Source organism: Alosa sapidissima, chromosome 10 (assembly GCF_018492685.1).
Source record: "Alosa sapidissima isolate fAloSap1 chromosome 10, fAloSap1.pri, whole genome shotgun sequence".
NCBI classification, from domain to species: Eukaryota; Metazoa; Chordata; class Actinopteri; order Clupeiformes; family Clupeidae; genus Alosa; species Alosa sapidissima.
The window spans coordinates 25016466-25032679 of record NC_055966.1 but is presented as its reverse complement, the minus strand read 5'-3'; the positions used below and the strand labels follow the sequence as shown (position 1 = coordinate 25032679).

The 16214-nt window shown below is 39.9% G+C and overlaps 1 protein-coding gene across 1 annotated transcript; it reads right to left on the bottom strand.

The window, feature by feature from the left end:
* Positions 1 to 3994: 3994 nt before the first annotated feature.
* On the bottom strand, positions 3995 to 8116 carry cmtm7 (CKLF-like MARVEL transmembrane domain containing 7). The gene is made up of 5 exons (XM_042107243.1): positions 7875 to 8116; positions 5668 to 5844; positions 5276 to 5374; positions 4830 to 4911; positions 3995 to 4659 (listed from the first exon to the last, which is right to left on the bottom strand). The coding sequence occupies exons 1-5, from the start codon at positions 7980 to 7982 to the stop codon at positions 4646 to 4648; spliced, it is 480 nt and encodes a 159-aa protein (XP_041963177.1). The 5' UTR covers positions 7983 to 8116; the 3' UTR covers positions 3995 to 4645.
* Between the last annotated feature and the right edge of the window lie 8098 nt (positions 8117 to 16214).

Here is a 16214-nt window from a genome sequence, read left to right as displayed (position 1 = left end):
ATTAAATTTAATAAGAGTTTGACTTATTTTAAGATGTCTCATCATGAAAACAAGCACATTTGGCTGCCAATGCCTTAAGCAAATTTGTCTTAAAAACAAGCAAATTTGGCTGCCTAGCTAAATTTCAGTAGCCACGTCTATACTAAGTAAAAACGATACCAAATAGATTTGTTGATCTTAATGTAACATTAATATTGGCTAGATTTTATTTTTTGCAGTGTAATACCTTTTAGTCATGGGCTTAAAAAATGATCATATCTACATTTTTCACTTCACATTTGATAAAATCATTTTAGCATGGAGAACTTTACATTTTTACCTAAGATTATGAGATTCCATGCATCCCACACTGCAAGTTGTTACTTGTATTACATTCGATCATTGTTAAAGGAACCGTATGTAAGAAATGTATTTCAATTAATCATAAAATGGCCCTGATATGTCACTAGACATTAAGAAATCATGTTCATTTCAAATACTTATCACTGACAACAGTAGTCCGACCAGGTCATGTTGTGTTTTGGCCTGATGCGCCACCCTCTACCTGTCTACTAATCACAAAGTCAGTAGTGTTTCGGCATCCAGGTTGGCAACCTCGAGTCAGGGGGGAGGGGATACACCGCTCTACAGTAATTTGAAAGTGATTGCAGTACCAGTTTTGGCCACAGTCTTACCTTTCCTTTAACTTTGGTTCCTTTAACTTAATTCCACAAGGGGGCAGTGTAGTAACATCATCTACAGAGCCGTATAGAAAGCTTGGCCAACTCTGACATGTTGGATACCAATGTCAGATTCAGATTTGACAGCTGTTCAGTTACCTGTGTTCAAATAAACTATGAATTACCTTAGAAATATATTGCAAATATTTTAGATGTTGAAGCAGGGTTGTTTTCATGAAAGGAACACCGAAAATGATGTACAGCAATTGTTGTTGGCAAGTTCCTTAGTGTACCATTTTTTTAATACTGTTTTTTTTTTTTTTCGTTATTAGTTGAAGTGCTTTTGTATTTTTTTTGTGTCATATATGTACATGGAGGTGTCTTTGAGTGCCTTATTAAGAGTATAATTCTTGTGTTTCAAAAATGCATAATATAAGATTTTGTATGTTTCCTGGCCCCAGTTTCAAAATAGATTATGAGTTGCCTTTAGCAATGTCTTTTTTTGTCTCATGGAGAGTGAATTGTTTTGCTGAACTGCACTAACAGAAGTTTAGATCCATTGTGTGTTGGGCCTATGGCAGGAACGGTTTTGTGATGCCCGAAAGGAAAATGGACTGCAAGCATATAGGGATATTCAGTATCCTTTACCATAAATGTCCTTTCATTAGTATATGTGTATGGCAATCTGTTCAGCGTTGTTTTAAATGAATTCCATCCAATTGACATCCATCCCATTGCCAACTGACATGGTGTCGAGGCCTTTTCTAAAGCCCGTGGGCTTAGCCTCCTAGAGCAATGGCACAGGCATGGTTGTAATGGAATATTCCCTTTTAAACCAACACAGTTTAGTTATTTGGCCTTAAAATAGCTAATGGCTAATAAAACACATCATACATGGCCAAATTGATGCAGAATTGTGTTTTGTCAAGACCAATGCATGCCTGGAATACCTGGAGCACTTTGTTCCAACTAGAAACATTACACTTTTTTATCTGTTCTTGACAAATTGGGTACCAGTTTGTCATTAAATGGATACCCAGTACACGGAAAACTGACCTAAAACAGTATTCCTACATTGTGTTACTTTAACAGGCAGAAACCTGTGTAAAATTTGAATTGTGCTTATTGAATTGTGCCTCGTTGCAGTGCCTCTAGGCTGGCATTTTCTAACTGTTTGTACCAAAGATTCTAGAGCGGCATTCTAGAATCTTTGGCTTGTACTGAGAACATTAAAGATGCTAAAGGATCCTTCAGAGAGATCTTTGTATGCTTGTAATAGCACATTCTCTATTGTATCAGGTATACTCAGTGAATTCCTTTTTCTTTTTTAAAAAATAAATAAATTCATTTTGATATGAAGTGCAAACTTTGCGTCATCTTTGTCATTACAGCAAGATTAACCCAACCACATTCAAAAACAATTTTTAGAGTAATTATGTCACATTTATGTGTCATTTATGGAGAATTTCATGGCAAGTTTGTCTCCATGAGGAATCTTAATGCCACACGTACATTTATTGCTAGAAAATATTCTTTATACTTCTTCTAATTTTTGTTTTTCTCAGATTTAAATTAGCTTCCCTTCAAGGTTGAATTGTTCTTCATTGCTTTCATTGTGAGGCCCAGACAAATTACCAAAAGATAATGTTTTACACTTCTTTTTGACTCGACTTTACCACTCAATTTAGCCAATAACTGTAGAGGGTGCTGTATGTGATCTATAATGCACCACACCAAGTGTCACATTTTGCACCGAGAGTTTTTTTTGTTTTTGACAAATAAACATACAATATCCCCATCCATGAGCATTGCACTACATACGATAACAAAAGGGAAGAGCTGTTTTCAATGAATGTGAACGGATGCCACTTTGTGTCTTAGAAGTTTTTTAAGGGTTTCATAAAGACCAAACCCTTTCCTTGTTGTGGTGAAACTGTTGTATCACAGATGCTACTTCCTGTTTATATGTTAAAACATGTCACCTGAGATGCCTTTAGTAAAGCAAGTTTCTTGATTTGCTTTGGGGTGGGTGGGCTTCCCAACTCAGTGACCGTGCTATTGTACAGTCAGAAAATGAAAGCTTGATGGTCTTTTGGGCCCCCACCATTGACTTGGCATACCATACCCTAACCAGGGTTGACACTGCTATACCTAATCCTAAACCTTTGCCTAACCCTAGTGCCTTCCAGGCAGCGCTGCCTTGAAATCGGTGGGGGGGGCCAAAAGACCATATAAAAATTAAATACAAACAAGCCTCCTTAGCGAGGCTGGCAGCAAATGTTACTCTGGACTGCCACGGGCGTGGCTTGAAGGGATGGGTGAGGTAGAGCAGGAGCGACACTTTCCATGTGCTTCCCGTGGTGGAAAACTCCCCTTCAGTCCAAACACAAACAGCACGGACTTCTCATTTCTTCCACTGCTCCCACCCTCCTCCTCCCCGAGTGTGGACCAGCTGTTAGTACGTTTCTCTGTCATCACTGCTTCTCTTAAACTCTTTCCATCCTGTTTAGACTACTTTGAGAAATTATACATTAACGCTGGGGAAAGCCTGTAAAGTGGTAACATTTTGAAGTTTGGATCTAAGATTTCAAGGTAATGAAAATGAGAACTGAGTGGCAGAGGTGTTATTTTATAGTACTGTAAGCACAGCCAGTCACATATCCATCCAAAGATTACTCTTTCTAGACTCTTCTCTCTTTCTCTTTGTCTCTCTGCTCTCAGAATAGCATACGGCACTCTACCCACAGAGCCCTTGCTTTCAACTGACAGACATACATGTGCCCTGCGGAATGGACAAATAGAGTGCTGTATAGGAGCACAGCCAAGCTCGGTCATCAGCTGCAGCTTGCAGCTTGCAGCTTTCAGTCCTCAGCTCCATATAAAGTCATGCGGGGAGCGCAGAGCCAGGGGCATCTCAGGAACACACCAATTCTCTGTTCAAAACATGGCTGAGCAGGGGGAGGCTCCTGTTAGAACTACGATGGCATGATAGTGTTGTAACTTATCGTCAGTGTAAAGGTCCACATAGCACAGTGAGGAAACACCCACCCACCCACACACACACACAGACACACACACTCCAGATTACTGGGTTCAGTTACAGCAGAACCCTCCTTTTGGCCTAAATATAGCTACTAGTTTTACTGGATGCAAAACACATGATGTAATTGGGACTTCCTTTCCCAAAGCCATTATTGGGGATCACAAATGCAGCTGTGCAGAGAATTCTTCCGTTTGGAGTGATGGCTTGCTTTTAAGAGCACAAGACAATGTTCACACACTTGAGACCAACACCAATGAGAGAAATCTTTGGGACACACAAAAAGACGGTACAGTTATATGAAACTGGTGACTTCATTTGAATGGCAAACAGCTGCATGTCCGAGTCTGGACCAACACAAAGCATACACAATCATAATAGTCGGTTAAATTTGTATAAAAAATATGGCTGCGCTTGACCCCCTGTTAGAGCCAATTAACCGCTGAAAGCATTTTTAAAGCAACTGCTCATATTCAGTCAAGAACCTGGTCCCACTCTATGAATATTGTGCCCTTGTAACTAGCACCGGTGTTGTTTAAGGTCAAAGGTCATTCAGTATATGCAGTACATAGTACTTAACCATATAGAAAACAATACAAATATTAAATGTATTGTATTTTGCTCTAGAGACAATATGTTTTTGTCTACTATTAGTTTACAAATAGATGGCACATTACCATAAGGTGGGAGCAGATTTTTTTTTTTTTATTTCATATACGCAAGGCACTATAGTAACTCTTCAGAAGAAAAAGGGTCAAATAAATATTGTAAACTGCGGCATGACTCGAAACACGGATAAATATAGCCATGACAAAGGCAGATAAAATGGCCAAAGGTTTTGGCAAAGCTTGCTCTGCAAACACTTTCAGGCTCTTAACACAGTAGAAGTGCTTTCATTTTACAACCAACAACTGGACCAATCTCAGTTTTTGTAGGTTTGTCTTTTTTACACTGCTGCACCTAAAGTAGAAGGGTGAGCAAAAAAAGATAAGAAAAGGGGTTGATTAGTTCAACACTAAACATTCAGTTTTACGCACTGTATTACGCACTTTTTTTTATCTGGCAGGTTAGTCTTAACATTGCTAGGAACAAAACGTCATGGTGTTGTATGACTGAAGTACACAACTCACTGGTTGGTTGGGATCCCCAAGTGACTTTGTAGGATGTCCACATACTATAGGCCAGCAGAAAAGAAGCAATGAAGCCAAAGACCTGTGAGAAAACACCCCACGCTTTACGCATCTGCATCTTACATATACAAATGAAGTCAACAACTGATGACAAATATTTATTCTCTTAAAAACGCAAATATATTTGCTGTTCTCTAGAGCAGTCTTTCCCTTAAACTAATTTAGTCTGAGCTATCAACACCCCATACAACTGATAACATTCCTTTCTGATTTGGCAATCATCCGCACATATTTACACGATAAGCAGCTAGCTGACAGTGATCCAGTATTTGGATTCAGTCTGGATTTAGGCCTTTGTGTAAACTAAGATAAACTAACCCCAGCTAACCACTATTCCAGGCATCCAGTCAAAGATGTAAATAAAAACCTCCCAGAGGAACACTCACTGAGCCAGCTATTAGGGCGGCGATGCCACCATTCTTCACTGCCACGACTATGGAGCCAATGAGGATAAGGATGGTCCCGAGCACATAATGTAGGAACTCCTGGCACGGAACAAGATGAGCAGACATTTTAGATTAGACATCATGTCAATATACATAGGGCAAGATACATGCATACCACCAGTCCAAAGAGAACTGATTGTAGTTCGTAAAAGCTACAAGATTTTAAGAGACATACTGTACATAAGGTAACGAATACAAAGCTGTATAGCTATTTAACACTGACAAATAAAAGGGAAGGACAAAACTTGGGGGGGGGGTCATAGTGTAGAGTATGTGTGTGTGTGTTTGTTTAATGTGTGTGTGTGTGTGTGGTAGGACATCTGTCAAATCACCGTCAGGGTCCAGTTGATACAGGGGATTTTGCTCTGCAGTCTCAGCAGGTGCATGATGAAGAAGATGAGGAAGGCGATGAGGAAAAAAAGAGTGACCACCTCAAAGTAACGCAGAGCTGTGGAGTCAGTCCAGTACTTTGACAAGTGAACACACAGGAAGGCAATTAGGAGAGTGACCTGCAGACACACACACACAAACCAAAACAAGAGAAAATCAGTATGTTTTGCAAATAGAATTTACCTGCAATATGTAGAACATATACTTGCTTTCCAAATGTGACTTATTAAAAACTGATGTCATTGTCACCTCTCTAATTCAGGTACCGGTATATGGCTGTATCAGGAAATCACTATTTGGTTAGGCATGTCAGCTAGTGGCATTAAAGTAATTCAATAATACTTCAATAAAAGAAGAAATAATCATATCTATAAATCGATATCTACGTCTATGAATATCTGCCAATTCTTTATTAGAAGATGTATTTCACTTTAGATTTTCATGAAGGCTATATTGAAACATGTCTTGAAAGATAGATTGAAGAATTTAAGGATTCTAATGTGCAAAATGGAATTGTTTTCCATAGAGCTTTTGTCAAAGGCAAAGGTTAACTGATCTCATGAAGTTCTTTTGTGATCAGTGTATTTCCCCCACCCAGAGCCTTCTGAATTTGTGGAGAATCCTTCAGTAGTGTAATGAACACCACTATGGCACAACAGTAAATGAACACTGATATGCCACATTTAATATAATGAAATGAGCTCAGGCATGGGACATCCGGCTTCAGAAAATACAAGTCCTGGGCTGGCATATGTGTGGCACAGTCCAATCTAATGATAATAATAATCTGCTGCCAAAGAGGCTAGTTAAAAACCTTAATTTATTTACTGGGCCACAGCAGTTCAATACTGGGGCATGTGCCTCAGTAAAATGGGTCTAGTGAGTAGTGACGCCCCGTGCATGGTAAGACTTTTACTTCCTGAAGCTGGGTTTCCCCATCCCTGGCCTGAGCTGCTTAACGAAACTATGCTATTCAAAGACAGTGGGTATAATCTTTATTTTTCATAACCCAAGGTGTTCTCTGTCATTTCTACACAACTTTAAATAAGGCTGGTTGGTATCTGCCAATGCTTGCTTGTTTGATTGTTTGTTTGTTTGTTTTGATACTAATAACAGTATTAAGGTGGAGACTTCCCTAAACAACTCTTACTGTATTAAAAAATACTCTCATGGTATATAATTGACTGCAGTGCTTTTCATGTGAGTACTTTTTAGTGCCACATGAAAACTACAATTAACTACAACTTTTTGGTGTAGTCTTTTTAAGTCTAAGTGGCCAGTGTAGCAATGCTTTGCTTGTAGTTTTATACCTAGATGGACAGTGGACACACCCATAGACACACACGCACACACACACACACACACACCTTCAAAAGAAATTCTAAGACATTTCCTACCCCCTTGCAATAAATGATGGTTGCCCATTTTTCATTTGTACCATTTTATTTTAACATGAATTAAACAAAAAAAAAAAGAAGGAAAGAAAAACACGCCTCTGGAGTTGTTTCCAGTTCAAGTTCCATGTGGTATTATATTTTGTGCATTTTATACAGTTGTACAATCAAACTTTTAAGAACATCCTGAAGGAGGAAGGCTCATATCAAAATTCTGGTAAGTAGCCAACTCCCAAGATGGTGTCAAGAATCTTTACCCAGCAACTTCAGCCACCCTTCAGCAAGACTTCCTCTGCTTCAACAGCAACACTTTATTTCCTAGGCAACCTTCAAAACATCACCACGTCATTGTAATGACTATGACTAAGCAATAGATGAGTTCCAGATATGAAACATGTGGGTAGACCATATTTTCCTTTCTTATCAGTTGCAAATCCCAAAAATGTTAGGCTAATTCAAATAAATGTACATTGCATTAAATATGTTAAGGACAAATCAAATATGAGCCTAGTGAAGTTATTCTCACAAGGGGGCGGCATTTTCCCTTGAAATGGTTTTTATCCTACGCAGGACTAGGAAATGCACCGTATGGATAGAGAAGGCTGGATTTCCAGGGTAAGAGAAGGCCGCTTAAAACTCGCTGTTAAATGGTTCGAAGAATAAGCTAGTTTTGTGGTAAGAATGGGCTAAAATTGAACGACGAACAGTGAAAAGGTTTTAACGGGTAACGAATTAAAAATGTGCACGTTCCTTACCACTTGAGCGATTTTCAGCTGTCCTTGTATAGTACGCGTGTAACCCACATTTGCGAAACCTCCACCGGACGATGTGGTAGTAGTGGTGGTGGTAACTACGTGAGACATCTTGGATTAGGCTACTAAATTGAACGACTAACGGGAGTAGTAAACGATGTAGGTTCAAGCTGAAATCTGGTGCTGCGTGCGCTCCAGTTCACTACTAACGGTGCGCTCTCGAACTTCCCATTGGGTGTGACCACGCCGTGGGGAGGAGGGGCACACATAGTTTCTTTTAACAGTTAAATGTTGACTTTTACAAATGGAGTGGACTAATGCGGGGGGATGGGAGAGAATGGACCCGAACAACACTGGACAATCCTCGAATTCATTCATGTGGCTGAAATCTCGGTGGCAGTGTAGCCCACCTATGATCAGAACATGCACATGGTCTCAGAGACTAGAGTCGTTTGTCTTACAAAGACTCTAGTGATAACATAAATGAATAGCCTACCTAAAACATAAACCACACAAATAAAAGATAATGTCATTCATCTCAATTAATTCTCAAATCAGGTTATGTATTATGTATTTTATTTCAAAGTCCTAGTTAGGCCTGTTGCTCGTTCCTCTGTGTCTATTTTAACAGTGTCTAACCACCCATGCAGCCCAAATAGTTCAATAAACTGTGAAGACTTGATGCACATTTTATTGTGTATTCACTGTACCCATGTGGTAACTAATTCTCATAAAAGTTAGTTTTCAAGCCAGGTAATAATGTGTTTATTTCAAAAATATTTTTTAATAATATTTTCATAAATTCACAAAATAATGCACAACTAGACTATATTTCCTGTTGAAATAAGAACAGGATGCTCACTTAGAATAGCATATCCGTTCCCTTTGAAATTAGGACTATGTCTACATGAAAACCACCGGGTGAATTTTCTCTTACCACTTTCACGCCTTTAACGATACCGGTAAAGAAAAGAAAAAAACGTGCACACACAAAGGCGAAAGCGGCTAAGGGCCCGTCTACATGACGCTGTTTTTTTTTTTGTTTTTTTTTTTTAAACCGGTGAATTTATGTTATCGGTTTGGCCTTGCGTATACACAACGCCGGCATTTTAGGAGGCTGTAACAGGCAGTCTTTGTAACCGGGTTCCAAAGTGGGATTTTTTGAAACCGCCGGCTAAATTTGGCCGTGTAGACACGAACTGGTGGTGTGAGTCTGGAGTGTGCCAACCCATGCCGACTGAGATGGAGTGTTTATGCTGTGCAGAGTGGGATAAAATACTGCCATCGATGGTGGGCAACGCTCCCGAAGAGGAGCGTGACCGCACTTGTGTCACTGCTACCGATGACTTCTCAGCAATGATCCATCCTGCAGTCCTCAGTTTTTTTTTCCACACTCCACACTCACACCACCAGTTCGTGTTTGCTCTCGTTCTCTCATCCGACTCGCCTTGACTAGTCGCAACGTCCTCTCTTCCCAGATCCAAAGCTCGCAACTCCTCTTCAGTGAACTCAGGTTCGAAAAGGTAGGGTCTTGGATCTTGGTAGTCGAAGTCATCATCTTCGTCTATCGTGTAATCTTCCATATTCATCGCCATTAGAACTCTTAGAGAAAGCCCACCTGTCAGTGTCAGCCTAGTAGCAGAGAACTTGGTAGTCACGCTGGTGTATTGCCGGAAGTTGAGGCAGAGAGGGTTAAAGCGGAGCGAGAGGCGCAAACGTTCGACAATTTCCGCGTTCGATTATTGGAAGGGGGAGGGGGGAAAATCCCCCTTTATGCAGACCAGAGTAAACCCTAGCTGCACTAATGTCAATGGAGACTTGTGGAATTTTACCAATAAATTGGTCATTATGTCTTTCTGGATTTGTTGAGGTTTTTTTTGGAAAACTTTGTCATAATCTGTAAGTGTTTGGGATCATTTCAAGCCTAAAAGTGTAATTTTTTAGTGTTCGGATTTGTAATAAAATAACCTAATATCAGACCATGCTGCTGCCAGTTACTGTCCGGTTGTTAGCATGCTAGCTAGCCTCTTAGCTAAGGTAACATTTTAAACGGAGAAGTGTAATTTCTTTGAAATGACAACTAGCTGAATAACATTACTGACATTAGTTAAAGTGGATAGTTTATACTCAAGTGAATTTGCAACAGTATATTAAGTTTAAGCGAAGTCCTTCAACTAGTCACTTGTTAGCGCATAGCTGTACTATTGCCATTGCTACTCCCATCCACTTGTATAGCATTTTAAGCTAGCGTTAGCTAGCAAGCTAGCTCGGTTCACATGACTAATTAAATTATTCATATCATGTCCTAAAGAATGATTCATTGGTATCATACACGATTATATACAATAATACTGTGAACACAATTATGTTTATTTGTTCTTATTGCTTATTAAGAGAGAAAGTTTATTTAGTGACGTAGGGTGACCGGAACTGTCCCGTTTTGCTCCCATAGTAACGAATTACGTTGCTCTATCTTGCTAGTAATCAAGGATCTTTGGTTGAGGGTTTACAGATGCTGCGTGATGTCTTTGCGCCTGGCAGCAGTGCTTTGCCGGTGCTATGCCCGAAAATAGTTCCAAATCTAAATTGGTCTAGTAAATCCCTTCGTGTTAATTTGCATTGATATTTGTACTCGATGTGAATGTACAGGTTACGAGAAATAATTATAAAAAATCTTGAGTTATTTGATTCACTTTTGCAACAACATGCTAGCTGATATCGCCGGATTACAGCGACTACGCTAAAATAAAGCTAACCGGACCGTTTCTAGATTAGGACAATGGCTGGGTCGGCTATAAAACGCTTTGGCTCACTAATCCAACTCTAGGGACTGCGGGGAGTGACCCAATTTCACCTAGGGGTGGCGTATTCCTTTAAGGGGAGGTGGAAAATGAGTGGAATATCCCTTCAAAGATGTGTTTATGACATTTTGAATGTTGTGTGGAGATTTGTGGCATTTTGTGTGAGCAATTTGTGTGAGTTTTGAATAGACACAGAGAGGATTTTTGAAAATGTGTGTAAACAGTTGTAAAAAAAACTGTAAAATATATTTGTTACCAGTGTATTTGTGTTCTGAGTATAAAAACAATATTCTCAAATATTTTACAACACACTTATGTATGTACTGTCTGTAGTAAGTGTAACACTAAACAAAAAATGGCCTAAGTCACTATGATGAATGGAGAAGTTTCCATTCATCGTAGTGTTTTACATTGAGCATGTCAGTGTTCAACTGGTTCTTACAGTAGGCTATAAATGTCTATTTATATGATGGTTTGTGTGTGTGATTTGAAAACAAAATACCATTTTAAGAAAAAAATAACATTGTTTTGAATGTAAAGTTTTCATTTTGCAGGAGAATTGAGGGGGGCCATTGTGTGTGTTTTTTTTATTTGTGTATAGTTCTGAGAGTATCAGGCATGCTTTCAGAAAATGTGTATAAACAATCAAGAAAAACTTATATTCATGACAAGTTAAATTTAAAGACATGGTGGTCTAACGGCGGACCACAAGTGGCACACCACCAGCAGCATACCACCAGCAGTCCGCTATCTGGCAATCTAATTTTGCTATCTGGGCGACCATGTTTGCGTTACAAACTAACCCCATACATTTCTATGGGAGATTCTTTGAGTGCTGTGTCTCTGATACAGGTCCACGTGTCCACAAAGACCCGGGTTCAAATCTGACTTGACGTGAACTTTGAACTGTGACTGACTCAAGTGACTCAGCTGTGATTATCTGAAGGTAACTGAAGCCCAGGAGCCCTATTGTGTCAGCGATATCTCCTGATGGAGACAACCTTTTCCACACTGGTTGATTATAATTGTCAGGCAATAACTGAAATCTGCCACCAGAAGGATGGATTTTGGGTATTGGCTGTGACAACATATACCTCTTTGACAAGAAACATTTGAATGTGCTGATCACAAACAATCGCTACCCAAGAAAGATTTATTTGTCTGGCAAAATATATCATGTTTCTTGCTAATGGGATGCATGATGGTATGGGTTATAGGTACGGAAGCCAGATATAGGCCTAGACAGGAAAAGTGTTAAAATCTGCGCTAGTTAGGGGATTTCCCACAGTTGCCAATCAACAACCACGCCTATTTGAAGTAACACCATGCAGTTATTTTACCTAAAAATAATGGCTTCAAACTCATTCTGATGCTACACTGACCTATAATACAGAGAACCAGGTCTCTGACATTGCCATCCCAGAATGCTCAATATTAGTCAGGGGGCCAAAACTGATATTAAAACTCTGTCGGACACTTTTTGGTACAAGTATACAACCTATCCAGTATTAATATTTAACCCCTTAACATGTGTTCTAGCCAGGTTGTCAGCTTAGAAAATGTTTTTTGTCCATTTTAACACTATATTCTCATAAGTGGTAAAAGCGGATTTTTTTTGTCCAACGTGCTTTCATTTTCTTCCATGTTACCTACTGTAATTGTGGGCAAATGTGCAATATAATCCAATTTATGTGCAAGCATGATCATTAGGGTGGTTGTCAAGCTGATTTTTTTTTGTGTGTGTATGACTTTAAGCAATTTCAGGCCAATTTGTTGGTTTACTGCTCAACATGACATACCAACACTAAATGTTGAATATCTCCACAACCACAAGGACCATATACATAGAAATAGTATCAAATGGAAGCCAACACTTATGGGCTGTCTGCAGAAGTGTCAGAATGAACATGTATTGTACAGTGTAAGAGAACATAACTAGAACATGAAAAAAACAATCTTCACCTAAAGAGAACCAGTTTTCAAAGTGAATATCAGCTTGGAAACATAACATAGTATCCCAAAACCTCTATCAATCAGTACCCCTCTCTATGGGAATGAGTCAAGCCAAGTTTAAAGCTTGTAGGGAGAGACAGTGCAATGCTGCACAAGTTGTAATTCTTTAATGTCAAGGCAGCAATGTAGAACTGTAGATGGTGGTCTGTGGTGCTATTTGACTTCATTAATGTACCAGGTTGTAACACAAATTATATTTAATTGACATATCACTACAGTTATTAATTCCATCCTAACATAACTGCTCTCTCACTTCTTTAGGGTAAGGGGTTAGTAACTAGTTAGTAGTAATAACTATATAATAGTCGTTGGCTTGTGAGCTGGAAAAATTAAACTTCCATCAGGCCAATCAAATCGTTAGGCGGGCTTAACATAACGATTGATGGCAGAGTTGCAGCTAATTGCCCTGTTGCTTGGCTGGGGTCGTCGACGGTCGGGCGTGTATACAGTTGGGATTTGAGCATCGTGTCAGATGAGAGTCGGTCCTTTTTTGAAGCAATGAGGATAGCGTGGACGACGAGTAATTCCAAGCGAGCAGCAGAGTTTATGCAGCGTCGGGTCCAGGGGGGTGTGGCAGCGAAAAAGTTTAAGAGCAGCAGGGGTGTAAAGAGGCTCCATTGCCAAGTTACAAAACACAGGCACAACAGCATAAAGCGAGCTGAGGACTTTAATCCAGCTGCCAGCGGAAAACATGATATCGACACAGTGAAGTTGTCACAAGCGACACAGCAACACCACGCTACTGCTACATGTTAGCCAACCAACCAGGCTCACAACACAACCCAGTCCGCAATGTAATCAGCGCAGTTTAGTACGCCAATCATTGAACAGACTGGGGACAACAACGAGGCAAGAGGGTAGAGACACACTCACCACTGCAGTAGTCACTGTGAGGGGAGAGAGGAAGAGGAGAGAGCTCATGCAGGGGAAGAGCAGGTGAGCCGGGCAGTGGCAAACAGAACTGGAGGAGCAAGTGTGTAGCAACGTTTGTAGCATTAATCCACGGACAACAGCAAAGCAGCAAAGCAACATTAATGCTCCAGTGACAGGGCAGGAAGGTTCAGCAGACACCGGGAGGAGAAGCGTTAATCCACTAGATTTGGGGGTAAATCGACACGGAGTCCAGCGATAGCAAGGAATGACACCTGGTGAGCAGCGGCAGACAGGAAATTTGACACAGTTGACGTTGTGATAAGAACTTAGCAGAGTTTTGTTCCGATTTCACGCAGTGTGGTCATGATGCTAACAAGATTTAATCACGATTTAGTCAGTCGTCTTCTGTGCCACAAAATCCTTGCAGGATCGTTAATGGTTTGAAATGTGAAGGCAGAGGAGGGGCAGATCCATTGCGAGAGAGAGGGGCAAGGATAGGCGTGAAGGATTGTTTCTAGGCTAATTGAAATAGTAGCCTACAAAATAGAAAATCATTGTGCGTCGGTCAGTGTTGATATTGTGACAGGCTGCCACAAATAAGTCAATGTATGAGAAACCCTGTTCTGTCTGTTGCCATTCTGTTTCTCACTGTCACCATACTTTAAGGTTTTCGGCTCCTGATGGTGTTGCAGTGTCCTTCTCACAGAAGGCACGGTATGCCACGTTTTTTGATGTTGCAGTACGCGTTGCCTCCTGCAGCCTCGCTGGGTAGAGGAAGGTGTTTACTGGGCACTTACTGTATGTACCTGCATCGGCTCAGGGATACTGGAGGAAAAAAGACATGCTTTTAAAGACTCAAGCGTCTTGGGAAAAGTAGTCTAATTCTTCATATACTGAACTAAATGCTTAAGCAGTATCGGTATATCATCCATGATGTCAATACACAATAACATTTCTTGTTATTTGTAGTCAACTATTTTTTATCTGTAGACTAATGCAGAAGAAGATATGCCAAGCATCAGCACATTTTCCACAAAAGATCATGATTAGTCACTACATAATGCATAAAGAGGTTTAGCCTTCAGAGTTTAGGAAGGTCATACAATTCCACATTGAGTGACCGAGAACAGGTCTTGGAGCTTAGAGAATTGTTTGTCGTGGCTATGAATTCCACTTTTATGCTTAATAAACTTAAGTTCTGGTGCTTACAGTTTGGGCTCTTGCCACACATCAGATGGTCCCTGTTTGTGTATGAAATTGCTATTTCAGAGGTGAGGTATTGATTATGCTTTAGGAAATGGGTTGTATAGGGTAGCATTGTATGGAGAAGAATTTTGAAGTTATGAATGACCGCGGCTAAGTTAAGGAGCTCAAATGTACAAAGACCAGTCTGGAGAGCACTGTGTCCAGACATGGCCAGTATTTTAATTAGATGTATTTAAAATACATATTTAATTAATTTAGCATATTTTGTAATTTGTATTTTGCAGGATTGGAAAAAATCTGCTGTTGTTGCCGAGGGGTTACTCAATAAGAATAGGGAGGGTGCCTGGTGATATCCCTTGTACAATTCTCTATTTTCAGCAGTAAAGTTAACCTAGCGATGTATCCATAAAAATGCCAATTTCATTACCCTTCTGGAAAGACAGCATGAAATGTAAACACATTTTCAATTTTCTTGCTGTAGTATACCACATTGTGACCAACATGGCGATTTATAGGCTGATTTGAAATGGAACTATACACTCATTCAGTCATAATAATCCAGTCACTAACCAATTTGTCAGCTTCAACTCAACCTTGTTGCTGGAAGTTAGCCTAGGGACTATTTTCTGGTGCTGCATGATATCATGTGCTGCTGTGCCCAAGGTACGTTCGCAACGTCCCTTGATTATTATGCCGGAATGAGAGTGTAGTTCCATGTCAAATCAGCCTAGAAAATCGCCACATTTCATTTTTCGTTAGTCTTACTTTCTAACTTGAGAGGAGACAAGTTTTGAATAGGAAAATTAGTGGAAAGTCACTTTTAAGTATGATGCTAGCAGGGGAGATGCTAATGGTCTAATCCGATACAATGATCTATGCAAGGCTGGAGCTAAAAGTGGTGTCGCCAGAAAACGACTGAATGAAAGGTAAAAATCAATTGTTTAACTCAAGGGGAGGTGGAAAATAATGGTAATTCCAAATGGTGGAATATCCTTTTAAAAGTGTTAGATCCAACTTTTCTCTTTCACGATCCCCTCTGAACATGTCTGAAGTTGGAAAAAGTCAATTGAGGGAGCCAAAATGGTCAACTTTATCACCCCGCTGCAAGGACAACATGAGGCGTAAACCCATTTATTTTGTTTGTGCCCATTTTATGTCACCCTGTAAACAACTTAAAAGCATTAGATCTGTCTTTTTTGTTTTATCATCCCCTTAGAACATGTCTGGAAGTTGAAAACATTTAAAAGTAACTAACTTCAGGAGCTTGAGTTGTCAGGTGTCAAGTGCCACAAGACTAAAAATTGAAAACGATCCAGATAAGATTTAGGGAGAACATTAGGATATGGACCCCATATGACCATGATCTTTGACCCCATGACCTTGAGCACCTCATAGCTGATGTTCATTCTCACTACAGGACAGTATTAAAACCACTTAATGGATTCGACAT

Coding starts and splice junctions, on each gene's coding strand:
- cmtm7 (XM_042107243.1), bottom strand. CDS start 7,982: ATGTCTCACGTAGTTACCACCACCACTACTACCACATCGTCCGGTGGA. Junction 5,845..7,874: donor AGCTGAAAATCGCTCAAGTG/GTAAGGAACGTG, acceptor GTGTGTCTGCAG/GTCACTCTCCTAATTGCCTT. Junction 5,375..5,667: donor GTATCAACTGGACCCTGACG/GTGATTTGACAG, acceptor GTTCCGTGCCAG/GAGTTCCTACATTATGTGCT.